General features: G+C 38.4%; 1 protein-coding gene across 1 annotated transcript in view; it reads right to left on the bottom strand.

Annotated features, from left to right (window-relative positions):
• FBXW11 (F-box and WD repeat domain containing 11) overlaps window positions 1-13,432 on the bottom strand; it is a 67,658-nt gene extending 54,226 nt beyond the window's left edge. Inside the window, exons 1-3 of the mRNA XM_065409227.1 lie at window positions 13,389-13,432; window positions 9,030-9,092; window positions 6,111-6,336 (exon numbers count right to left, since the gene is read on the bottom strand). Coding sequence (XP_065265299.1) covers window positions 6,111-6,336; window positions 9,030-9,092; window positions 13,389-13,400 — 301 coding nt within the window. The 5' untranslated portion in view covers window positions 13,401-13,432. The remainder of the gene's footprint in view (window positions 1-6,110; window positions 6,337-9,029; window positions 9,093-13,388) is intronic.
• Between the last annotated feature and the right edge of the window lie 529 nt (window positions 13,433-13,961).

The following is a 13,961-nucleotide window of genomic DNA, read 5'->3' as shown; positions in this document are numbered from 1 at the left end:
TTATATCTTGCAGAAAGTGTTAAAATGGTTAGAATCAATAGCTTTCACATACCACAGGTTCAGGTATGGCAAGATCTCATAATTGCAGCTCTCTAAGCCAACATCCTTACCTCTAACTATAAAGCATAAGGAATAGCAATGTAAAACGTTACAACTGGAACATTGCATAAAGAAGAATCTATATTTTAACATACACAGACTAATTAGCATATACGCTCTGATCCTGCAAGTTACAATGCACAAAACAAACCCTTGCGCTCCACGTGTTCCACAATTTCAGTGGAGATCTTTAATAATAAGCAATAACTAATCAATTTTAAAATGGCAAGTTGTTCTGAATGAATGAGTGGATAAGAATCTTCACACAGTGATACGACAATAAAGTATGTTTGCACAGATGCCAGACAAATACTATATACACCCAGGACACAATTTTTAAAATACCTCCAGAAAAAGCTGGGTAAAATAAAAATCACAATTCTAGGCATTTTCACAATACACAAGAGTAAAATAAACCTGCGTTTAAGTCGTGAAATTAAAAAAAAAACAAAAAAAAACCCCTCTTTCATTAGCTAGTAAAAACCCTTTACATATAGAGAATACATTTCTACATGACAAAGTTAAAAAACAGTCCTAAAAATTTAGGACCAGCTTTTTAAAGGTATTTAGGTGTGGTGCCTAAATATCATTAATAACCAGATCTTTAATGATTCATGATGTGGATTATGTCAAACTTGTCTTTTACAAAGCTAGAGGATGCCAACATTTGTGTCAATATATCTGGGGTGGGTATTCTCTATCATCATCTATGCCACCTCCATTAGATTCCTCTAAGTGGACATTTCCGCTCCGCCTCCATATATATTTAGTATAAAAACATTTCTTCTAGTATTCCCCAATATTTATTCTGATATCCTTTCAAAAAGGAAAGTTTGCTAGATTAAAAAGATAGTGTTTTCCTGTGCATGACAAAACACACTTTGTATAAGAAGCTTATAGTGAATGCAATATACAAAAATGATTTGACAGGATGAAAGGAAGGCCAAATTCAAGGTCAAGAAGGAAAACAACCCTATTTTTTCCCAATAAAGCTTTCAGTGTTTATGCTGTAGCTAAAAATAAATACATTAAAAAAAATGAGATTTTCTCCAATCACACTAAAAAAAAGCTAAAACCTAGGACAAGCCCAATTAATACTGTACCATAAAGCTGCTTCATTCAATGTCATGTCTGCATTACAGCTGTCAGAAACAATCATTTTTTGAACAAAAAAGCAACCATGCAAAGCTGACCACTGTGTGTGGAGACACTGAACTCCTTAGAGGAATGTTATCTTCAAACAGGACTTGAAGTTAGCATTTTATTAACATTTTTGAATGTAATTGCCACGTTTATTTTCTGAAAATGTCAAACATTTTCCAACAGAAGTCTGAATCCAAAATGTACATTAATTTTCATGCTCACATGGTCAATATTTGTCTGATAGGAAGATTTTTTTTTTAAGTACATTGTTTTATTGACAATAAAAGCTGCTGGCAGCAAACATTTTAAATCATCTTAATACAATCCAACAAACTAACTTACAGGATAACTTTGGCTGCAACTGACCAGAAAAATATAAGCATTGGGCCTTGGTATGCCATTTTTGGAAAGGTAGGAGAAAATGAGAAAAAGAAAGTCAAACACTGGAAGACATATTTTAATGTATTTAATATAATATATATAATAAATATAAATGTGTATATGTAAATATGAGGACTTATAGCACTCTTTTATATGAATAAGTGATCTGGATCATTACAAATCTTGGTAATAGGTATCTAGATTCTACACTGAAGTTCAAGATAAAGCAGCTGCAAACTCAAACTTGTGTTCAAAAATCCACTTTCTTAACTGAAGACCACACTGTATAAATGCCTTGACCAGGCAGGCCTGATTTTGAAGTTGCACACTTTTTAAATATCTCCCAGGAAAATATAAAGCAGATATCCACTTTAAAAAAGGAGACTGGGGCAGGAGATCTATAGTATCTAAAAGCTGAGCGGGGTCATTTCTGCAGAAAAAGCTAGGAAATTCACTGGAAAGAAGCAACCCACAATTAAATTAGATTGAAAAATCTTGTATAAAGCTAACTTCTCATAATATTGATCTCATCTTTCCCCCTTCCCTTCATATTCTACCTTTTTTCCTTCTGTATTTTTTTCTTGTCCAGTTTTTTAATTTCCCTTTTTTTCCTTCACTCCCACTTTGTCCGCAACTGCTGAAGCCCAGACCCTCACCTGGCCTGTTGGAATGGCATCCACTTTAAATATGAGCTGGCACCTCTGGGACAAGTAGAAAATTCTCTCTGCCCAGTGAAAAAAAATGTAGGCAACAGCAGAGTGAAACTGACATGTACCTGGTTGGTTTCACTGCTTTGATCCCCATTTGTAAAATGGGGATACTACTTTTTCCATCCCTGTTTGTCTTGTCTCAAGACTGCAAATGATTTAGGATAGGGACTGTTTCTTAATGTTGTGTATGTACAATGAGGCACCAATCTCAAATGGGACTGTTAGCCACTACTGTAATACAAACCACCACCACTTTGGTAGTGAACCCTTATATGAAGATTTGAAATAAGTGAATTATGTATAAGTAACTAAGTAAAATACCAACATGAATGTTTATAATCAAAACTAGATTCCATCTCATAATACATCATTGGCTCCTAGCATCTTTTCTCGTCTCCTTTCCTTTCAGTTTCTATGGTGTCCCTTACTAGGTTTTCAGGTTTCCCAGAGGTGCTGAGGTCTTAATAATATCCTGCATGCCTAGAGGGAAGCAGTTACAATTTTAGTTGGGAAAAGGATAGACAGAAGGAAAACAAGAATAGCGCTGCTTGAGTTCTTATGGTCATCCAGCTCTGACAGATTCGCCCCCTCAGCACTGCATCAATTCAATCAGCTGCCTGTCACTATCAGTTTCTCAGTAGCTCAGGCCTGTTTGATTCAAACATCAGAAAACCTGGTGTGTTGTGCTGGTGTCATCTGACAAATAACACTGGTCTACAATTTTTGAGAAGTCGTCTGCTTCAGAGATAAAATGTGCTATTTATTATGTATTTTGATGTGCTGAATTCAAATATGACAATTAAAACAACTGATTGGCTACTGTTTCTAAGATATTTAAGTTTTTACATTTTATGTCTATGTATATTGTGTAGATAGTAGAGTTTTAATCATAAATTTTAAACCTAGGTCTTTTCATGTGTTTATGGTTGCTTTACATGATAATATTTCACCTGTCCTGTTTATGTAACACTTTAAAAATCAGCAAAAGGGTTATATAAATAAAATTTATTATGAAACAAAAGGCAAAAAACTATTATGTACATAGTTTAGTCCTATTCAGTGTCTACTCGGCGCTTCTTGGCTTGTCTCTTGTATTCATTAAATGGAGCATCTCTTGTCACTGTCCAGCAATAGTCTGCAAGCATTGATGGGCTCCATTTGCCCTGATAGCGTTTCTCCATTGTTGCAATGTCCTGGTGAAATGGCTCGCCGTGCTCGTCGCTCACTGCTCCGCAGTTCGGTGGGAAAAAAATCTAGATGAGGGTGCAAAAAATGTATCTTTAGTGACATGTTGCAACCAAGGCTTTTGTATGCCTTGAGGAGGTTTTCCACCAACAACCTGTAGTTGTCTGCCTTGTTGTTTCCGAGAAAATTTATTGCCACTAACTGGAAGGCTTTCCATGCCGTCTTTTCCTTGCCATGCAGTGCATGGTCAAATGCACCATCTCGAAGAAGTTCACGAATCTGAGGACCAACAAAGACACCTTCCTTTATCTTAGCTTCACTTAACCTTGGAAATTTTCCACGGAGGTACTTGAAAGCTGCTTGTGTTTTGTCAATGGCCTTGACAAAGTTCTTCATCAGACCCAGCTTGATGTGTAAGGGTGGTAACAAAATCTTCCTTGAGGAAAAGTGTTCAGCATCCACCACTTGTTGAATCAAGGAAGATTTTGTTACCACCCTTACACCCGAGCACGGCGAGCGATTTCACCACGACATTGCAACAATGGAGAAACGCTATCAGGGCAAATGGAGCCCATCAATGCTTGCAGACTATTGCTGGACATAAAATGTAAAAACTTAAATATCTTAGAAACAGTAGCCAATCAGTTGTTTTAATTGTCATATTTGAATTCAGCACATCAAAATACATAATAAATAGCACATTTTATCTCTGAAGCAGACGACTTCTCAAAAATTGTAGACCAGTGTTATCTGCACAGTTCACACAAGTACGAGGCATCTCTGCTCACTTTGGCTAAACAGAAATGTGTTCCTTTGCAAAATCAAACACTGACAAATAAGAGAGCACGACACTGTATGATTTCTAGAGCTGATATAGGGCAATTTGTTCAGCAGAGTGATGTAAGCTTCGTTATGATTGCATCTTCCATGACTTCTAGGAATAACATGATGCAATTCATATCATGTATGACGCAATACCAGCTTCAGATTGCATCATTCATTGTTTTGCCTAAAAAGCAAGTACTGTCCAAACCCAGTCATAGATTTATTCATAGATCCAGTCAAAGATGTATTTTAGTCATTTCTGGTTTAAATTGAGATGCCTTCCCTTTATAACTCACTTATCCTCCGCCATTCCCAAGTCAAGGGTCGTATATACTGACCCAATAGCATATCTTGAAAACTAGAGCCAATCAACAATTTTAAGCATCATTTTCGTTCTCAGTGACCCAGAATTAGTAAAGTTTGACTACATTTATTTCAGAAGCATTTTGGCTGTAGAGCAGTGTAATAAGTACAATGATGTGCATAACAATCTGGTATTCTAGCTATTGTTTCTATGACTGCTCAATGCAGAGGACAGAACAACAGATGGTCAAAGCAAACAAGGGAGAGAGAATATACCAATACGGGAAGACAGGAGAATGTGAAAGGCTAGGAGAGGAGCAAGATTACAAAGAAAGAAAACTGACAGCTATTAGGTAGAGCAACTCCTAACCCTATACTAACAGAGCACTTGAAGCAAATTTATTTGACTGACTCGTGTCAATTTCATCATAACGGCCTGGATTTAAATTGGCAGCCTTTTCCAATGGCTGGGTAGACCAGGTTCTGGACAGTGTCTCAATGTTTCATTAACTACTGTTAAACACCATCAACTATTAGGGACCCCTCCATCAGGTGGTTTCTTGAATTCCTAAAAGACAAGTGGTTTTTCTCATATCCAACATATCCTGCAGTGGTTCTATTGTATCTACTTTTTTTATTTATTATTATTATTAATAATAATAAATCACCACATGCTGAATGTATATATATATTTTTTAAAAGTAGCTGACTCTCACTATCAGAAATCAGAACAAAATCCAGGAAACCAACCAATCCTTGTTGCTCTTGCTCAGGCAACTGTGAAATATAAGTTGCCTGCCAAGCAGAAAGAAGTCTAAAGCTAGAGGAATTATATGCACCTGGAACAGTAGTGCTCCATCCTCTTTGTGAACTTGCATAAAGTATGCACAGGTATGAACAGTCTGTTAATATACAAAATACTGAAGAAAGAACCAAACTTGAACTGTATAAAAATTTACAATTAATTTTTGATTAAGTCAGTAGCAAGAAAGCCCAGATGTCTAGACTAGTTTATCAAAGCAGACAGATTTAAGATTTCAGTTCACTTTTAAAAAATGTGTGAAAAACCTAGGACAAAACAAAAAAATGCAGTATAGGCTTCACAAATCAAAGCCATGAAGGCTAATGGTATTTTCTACATTAGAGGGTTTGGTATGGAAAAGAAATCTAGGATGAAGTTTGCAACTGAGAAGCAACTTTTACAATAATTCAGATCCAAGTAAAACACAGACTGCTCTTTAAAACATACTAGTTAAACTGTATTTATGTGGAACAACACTGGCATCCAGTGGCCAGTTCAATTAATCACAGAAATGGTTGACAAGTTATTCTAGTATGTATTTACCCAATAGGAGAAAATAAAAATATGGTGGCTGTCCAGAAAAATGTACACTATTTATAATCTAAATTTATCTATAGCAAAATATACACTTATCTCCCAATACTTATAGATATGTTTGTTACCTGGTAAAGCAGTGATGAAGTCCCGTTGTAACATGGGCTTCAAATAAGAGTTAATATGTCCATGCTGATAGTGACACATTCGTGAAATAAGGTGTTCCACAAATTCAACCTGATCTGATTCAGACCACTGGTCAAAATATTTAATACACAAGTCTTTTTCCTTTTCGTAGTTTCCTTCCGATGGTCGCTTCCTTGAGACTATCACGGATGAAGTTCCATTACTTATCTATTTTTAGAAAAGATAAAATAGTTAATACTTAAATATCAGCATGCAGAGTCAGGTAAGAGTAATTTGAACTCTGAAAAAGGGGCTGAGAATGCAAGAAAGTGCATCAAAGTCTATATTAAAAGCGATCATCTATGCAAAAAGATTAACTTCGACATTCTGCTTTCATAGATGAGATTACTGAAATTTTTTTTTCTTATATAATTATAAATGATCAATTACACTGAAAAACTAAAAATCTCTTCCCATTTACAATTATTTAAAGAAATACTGAAGTGCTCATTCAACATAGCGGGAAGGCTCTTATTCACATCATTACTTTCTACTGCTGTATTCCTTCCACAACTTCCATTGGTTTCAATGGATGTAATTATACAACACAAATCGGGAAAAAGGCAAAGTGCTGATAATAATTAGAAATATAAAATTAAAAGTTGCACTGCCCATTTCTTGCCCCACCATTGAAAACTGACAGGAATTTGTAAATTATAGATCCTTTCCTTAATGACAGTCCACTCCTGCCACCTGAGGGTGTGTAAATGCCAACACCTAGGACCATTAAATGGGACCTTGGTTTTTAATTTTCCACTTGGGTGCCGTAAGAGATCTCGCCATGGATGACACACCACTACAGAATACAGATGTTAAATTTTTCACTCAAGAGCAGAAGAAAGAGTTCAAGGCCATACTGCCTACTTCCATGATAGTTCTTGGTACCAAACATTCTCAATATTTGGTAAGAATTTCTAACCATCACTGTGCATACACCGCCACCTAGTGTTTGAATCACATAATAAGCACTATTATAGGATGACAAGACATCCTGGAGTTTAGGCAGGAAGTGTGATAGCAAGAAACAGGATAGCTCCACTAGGAACAACAGAATATTGACATCAGGCTAGGCTTCACTTGTACCATGAAAATGTGAGACTAGAGCTTCCAGATCTAAAACAGTTATGCATTAATCCACTATGCTATATGCAGACACTTAGGCCTTGTATACACTGCCACTTACAGCACTGAAACTTTCTTCGCTCAGGGGTGTGAAAAAACACCCCCCTGAGCAATGCAAGTTTCAGTGCTGTAAAGTGGCAGTGTAAATAGTGCTACAGCGCTCTGAGCCATGCTCCCAGCACTGGTAGCTATTCCCCTCACAGAGGTGGTTTTATTACAGCGCTGGGAAAGCTGTCTCCTGGCGCTAGTGGCTACACAGCCACATTGAAGTGTTGCCGCAGCTGCACTTTAATGTTGACTGCGTAGACATACCCTTAGATGTGCAAATTGATCCACAGAGCATTTCAAGGTAGGTCTGCAGAGTTTGTAGGAAAAGGAGTGATACTTACTGCTAATTTCAGTTTGCTCCAGGATTCCTTAAGTTTCCAAAAGCCTCTTGAAACTAAAGAATAAATACCACTTAAACGAGCAGAGTGGTTGTTTCATGCCTTTCTTTGCTGGGTATTGCTCTGGTGTACAAGTTGAGCAAACCTCAAATTTGCAAGACACCAAAATTGCACAGGTAGTAAACATAAGGGAGGAAAGAACTAAACAAGTAAGGGATTGCTTGCAGCCCCAAATGCTTTCAGAGAAGATTTGATACAAACATGGCTACAACCACCACCCAGAAAGGGAAAATAAAGAGAACAGAATTGAAGGGGAGTATGTAACCAAGCAGCCGCACATATCACAAAGATTTTCTTCCTCTTCCCTTTACTTTTCCACAGAAAAAAAGCATAAAGTTTCTGCACATGTGGTGTGTGACCAGGTCTAAAAGGTTAAGGTTTGAGCAGCAATGTCTCAAGAAGCATTTGTTACTGACATTCCATATTTTATTCATCTACTGCTTCTTTATACATGATAATAGTTATACACTACACCATCTTTTGGATTATTCCTCTTGTATAGGGAGTAAAGTTCATAGCTAGGGAGATGACCATTTAAATATAAAAACATCAGCACACAAGGAGAAGTTGCCCTATCATCTGTTTTTTTAAAAGGACAAGATTTTATGGACAGGTAATTTTGACTGTTTATTTTACTCTGAAATAAATCCATAGATTTACGGATTGCTGGTCTCTTAGGCCGAGACCATGTGACTGACTTTACACAAGACTTCCTCCTTGTTTTAGAGTCAACTCTAGTCTAAGCCGCATTCCATATAGCAGGTTGAACTTCTCAGGAGAGATGACTGATTACTATCTGGCAATAATTGATCAAATTAAATCCAGAGTCAGGAAGGAACTGTGTTTCAGAGCATAAAGGCAGTAAGCTTGGAATACACACTCACCTTCCTCTAGAGAACAATATCTGTTATGCATATTTCACCACAGCCAGTTTTCCTGCAGTGGTAGGGCAGTGCTAGACCTTGTTCTTTCCATTTATGGCCATTGCACTGTGTCTTTATTTTATGAATTTGTACTGTAATGCATGTTTTGATGATGAAATTGTCTCATGTCAAGGTAGAGTGAAGAAAGTTTTAAAAATCTGGAAAGAACAAGTCGTATAAATTGTCCATCACTGTCATCTTCTACCTGAGGACTCCACTCTGAGCTAAATATATGATGGCATCAAGTCTACTATGCATAAGCGGGACATTCAATTTGCAGGAGCAAGCTTTCTCAAAGGCAGAAATATTGAAAATAATGCCAACTATCTATATATCATTTACTGCCTTCCCTTGGGCACCTCAGTCGTACCTGCCATAGGGTATTTTTCTTTGGAGATTCATCTTCATTCTGATCCTCCATTACTGATGTGTTCTAGGAAAAAACAGAAATATTATTTGAATTTTCCTCTGCATGTGTTTAAATTTTGTGGCAATTCCATGCCTGTGCAAACATTTTGAAAAGCACATTATTTTCCTATCGAACATTACAAGAGATTTCTAGTCAGAAGTCTAGATACCATAAATGTTAAGATTTCCAATGAACTAGAGTATGTTCACTGATTCCATTTACAGTAAAGATAATTTCATTTCTGACCCCTCTTCAATTTCCATCAACAGGCTCTCATCTAGCCTTTTTAATGATCATCTCAATGGGAAATAAATCCATTAATGAATTAGAATTAAACTCCCTCAGGTGAACAGGAAAATTGCTGAAGTGATTAAACAAGCAGCTTCTGATGTGAAGTCAAAATACATACAGCTAGGGTGAAAAAACCAGTCAGTACGCCCTCTTATACACGTAATAGGACATAAAAGACCTATCAAGTCATCCAGCCCACTAAGTCAGTGCAGGATTGTTCTCTACAGACTATTTTGTAGCTGATTGCCATTTACAGTTCTTAATGTCCCAAGAGATTTGGCAACTGCCATTTCCCTTTACTTCTATTTTCCTTTCAAGAATTCTGATATATTTTTCCCTTCCATCTTTACCAGTATGTATCTCACTTCAAACTTCTCTTTCCCTTTTCACTTTCTCCTGTTTTCTTCCCTTCCATTTTTTTATGGAAAACCTGACATCCGCCTCCCTCGACATCCATGCTCCATTCTCCTCTCGAGCTTTCCTTTTCCCTCAGTTCACACCTTCTTTTCTCCACTACCTGCCCACATTCACTCAACTCGATTCTGCCACTAAAACTGAAACAGTCATGCATTCTCTCCACCAATCAAACTCATGAATCCCAACTTACTCAATGCTTCTCCTCATACCTCTGCAATCACTATTCACTGGACTCACCCTACACACCCATTCCCTCTCCTCCCCTTCATCACTCATACCTACAAGAAATTGGCCAATTGATAATGGATTGGCAAAGGGGCTGTCAGGGAAAGCTGTGTATTTTTAAAAAATGAAAATTACAGATATTTATACAGATGTGTATATTTTGATGTTATCCCTCTTTCCTTCTCCTTTATATATCACTTGTTCTGGGGGAAAAAGTAGAATTAAGATGAGTCTTATACCCACTCTTGCTTGTATGTTTTATCTTGCTTCCCTGCCCTTTTGGGGGGGGGTGGGGGGCAGGGTGGCTCTCTCCATTATGAGCTCACTCTGATAGAAACTGTACACGCAACTGCTTAGGAGCCACTCCCCCTTCCAGGGTACTAGCTGTGTTCTGAACTCACATTTACCACCCTTCCCTCCTCCTCCACACAGTTTTTGTCATGTGATAATAGTGAATCACAGAAAGCAGCTTTATTTCAAAAGAGGAAGCTTATTAGAAAAATAAAACAGCATTACCCATAAAGCTACACTCACTGACCCCCCGTTAACTGTAGAGCTTCCCTCTAAAACTTATTTGAGTCCCTCCTGCCTGGCTTCCTGTTACAGAGAAATGGCATATCACTTTTGAAGAATTACATTGTGAAAGTTCTGCACATTGCCAGCAAGAGGAATATGCCTGGAAGAAAAAAAGCAAACTCATCTGCTTATGATGTAAGCAGCAGAGACAAATACAGCAAAAAGTGGAGGAGGAGAGTCCAAATACAGACAAAGGCAGTTCTATTTATATTTGTTTAAAATTTTCACACACTTCTTTGAGGTGACTTATACATATGTTAAGCACAATTACACTTGAAAAAGCTACACACCTTTGCCTCATGTTTTAAAATTATCATCTGGTTGGGATTGTGTTATCTGGTTTTTAAACGCAGCAGCACTGTCACCAATGTAAACACCGCTTTTTATGCATGATTCTATTTGCTACTGCACAGCCATCCAGAAGGAGCACGAATTAATTGACAACAATTACTGGTACTCTGCCCATTCATACCAATAAGTGATACTGGAAGACTAACAAAATCCCAGTGAGTTGTCAAGGATAATGACACAAAGTCAAAAATATTCATGAAGTGAAAATTCTGCAGGAAGTACAGGTGCAAATGCCTAAGAACTACTAACAATGGAATAAATTAGTTGCACCTGTTTAAAGAAGAGCATAGATCAGGGGTCAGCAACCTTTCAGAAGTGGTGTGCCAAGTCTTCATTTAATCACTCTAATTTAAGGTTTCGCGTGCCAGTAATACATTTTAATGTTTTTAGAAGGTCTCTTTCTATAAGTCTATAATATATAACTAAACCAGGGATCGGCAACCCCATTGGCCTGGAGCGGCAAACCGCGGCCAGTGGGAGCCGCGATCGGCCGAACCTGCGGACGCAGCAGGTAAACAAACCAGCCCGGCCCGCCAGGGGGCTTATACTGAACTTGCCGATTCCTGAACTAAACTATTGTTGTATGTAAAGTAAATAAGGTTTTTTTAAATGTTTAAGAAGCTTCATTTAAAATTAAATTAAAATGCAGAGCCCCCCAGACTGGTGGCCAGGACCCAGGCAGTGTGAGTGCCACTGAAAATCAGCTTGCGTGCCGCCTTCGGCACGCATGCCATAGGTTGCCTACCCTTGGTATAAATCATCTCTCTTTAAAGGTGAAATATAAATGTAAAAAAAGAACGGTTCGTTTCACATGATAAGATAGTAAAAAAAACTCACTGGTAACAGACCACAAACAACTGAAATGAAAAGGAGGTTGAATGCTCTTTGAATCTGATGACTTGGGGTTGGTGTATTCAGCAGACCAACCCAGGTGAAAGATAAAATGTTGCCACTCCCCTCAAAAAGTCCAGCATATTTGAATCAGTCTTGTTTCCCCAAATAATTCAATTCTGAGCTGCCATCCCACCTGGACTTGACTCCCACTACTTTTCTGCTTCTTGCTCCCTCCCCATCTCAACACAAATGGCTGAGAGGTCATTTTTCCTCACTCCCCTTTACCACCAAGAAAAATGAGCAGTGACTAAGGGCTTGGCTACACTTGCAGCTGTAGAGCGCTTTGGGTTAAACCAGCCTTCGGAGAGCACACTAGGGAAAGCGCTCCAGTCTGTCCACACTGACAGCTGCAAGCGCACTGGCGTGGCCACATTTGCGGCAGCATTGGGAGCAGTGGATTATGGGCAGCTATCCCAGTGTTCAAGTGGCTGCAACGTGCTTTTCAAATGAGGGGGGAGTGTGTTGTTTGTATGTGGGGGGGGAGAAAGTGGGTTTTTGCATTGCTGAGAGAGTGTCAGCACGCTGTCTTGTAAGTTCAGATCCCCCTAGCCCCCCTGCCTCTCTCTCACTCACTCAGTAAACGCCGTTGCAGATAACTCCTCGTTCACACCGGCCCTGAGGCGTCTCAGCCAATACACAACAGTCGTGCAGGTGGAGTACCAGGAGCGCTCCAGCCAGGGCGTCAGAGCGCTCTACGTGCCTTGCCAGTGTGGACGGGGAGAAAGGTAGAGTGCTCTGGGAGGCTTTATTGAGGTATAAAATGCCAGGGTAGCCAAGCCCTAAAAGGCTGCTCTGCTCACTTACTCCTTGTCTTCCATAAAAAAAGGACCAGTAGCTCTACAGCGCCATTTAATCAAGAAATAAAATTAGTATAGTTATAATAGATCTTCTAGACTCTACACTCCCCAGAGCAGAGACTGTCTTGACACCTGTCTCTTGTATAGTGTGGAGCATGCTGTAGGTGATGTCCTTGTAAAGGATCTGCAAATTAAATATACTGCCATCTTCAAAACAATTAGTTTGTAATACAGTCTTAAAGAAAGATAAATTTGTTTCTCTCTCCCTGGCTTTGTATTTTCACTTGGCTAACATTTAGCCTTTCCCCACTTCAATGGCGCACTACCAGTTTGTTTACTTTTCAGCCTATTCACCATAAGAGAGTTTATCTAGGACAAAAGGGTGTATGTGATGGGAATGTTAGTTAACATGTAATAAACTTTAGTAGGGCCCAGGGAGAGTATACTTTTAATATGTGATAGCTGATTACATGGACATTTCTAGGATCCAACTCAATCAGCTAGTAGGTGTTAAAAATAAACAGTGCGTGGTCTATTAGGATAGAAGTTTAGAATGCACTGGCTAATACGTTATGTCCATAGAAGTTTGCTATTGGAATGTGTTAACTAATTGGACTAATAGGCAGTGGTAATGATACAACTGAGTTCCTTTGGAATCTAGAGAATATCCCAGTATTAATATAGGCATAATATTGTCTATGAAACTTTTAGTTAAATTACTAGAATGCGGGTGGAATTGTCACAATAGGGAGTTAAAGCATATACTTACATCCTCCCTCATAATCCTGATCTTCCTTGCCCTGCTCCGACTCCTAGTTTTCCAATCTATCCCTTTAATTCCTATAGTCTTCAATCCTTACAGAAACTTTGTGGAGCCTTGAGATCTCAGATGGATCCCATGGCCCCTAATGCAGAAACTGCAACAGCATGCAAGTATCCTAGGGCATGTCTTGACTGTTTAGGTTCTGGGCTCCACACAGCTAAGCATTAAGGATCAAACTGTACAAATGAACAAGAGAGACAGGTGAAATGGAAGTGTTATTGAGTTGGAAGGCAAAACTTTGATGTCTCATGGGTGTGCGAACTCCACAGAATATTATATGGAAAGGAAGAGGAGGAACATAAATAATGAGAGAAAAGCACAGGAAACATTGAAATGAACATGCTTTAGAAAATTTTGACAAATTCTATGAAATTTACCATGAACATTTTAAATACTTCCCTTCCCACAAAGCTGACAACCTAAATAGCATTAATAAAAACTTACCAATAAAATCTACAACTCCTAGATAAGTGGCAAGAATTTTGTACAGGTGGGTTAGACCACTGCCCATCAAGCCAG

Source organism: Emys orbicularis, chromosome 8 (assembly GCF_028017835.1).
Source record: "Emys orbicularis isolate rEmyOrb1 chromosome 8, rEmyOrb1.hap1, whole genome shotgun sequence".
Lineage (NCBI taxonomy): Eukaryota > Metazoa > Chordata > Testudines > Emydidae > Emys > Emys orbicularis.
The sequence above is the reverse complement of the archived record's forward strand: the minus strand, read 5'-3'. Positions and strand labels throughout refer to the sequence as shown.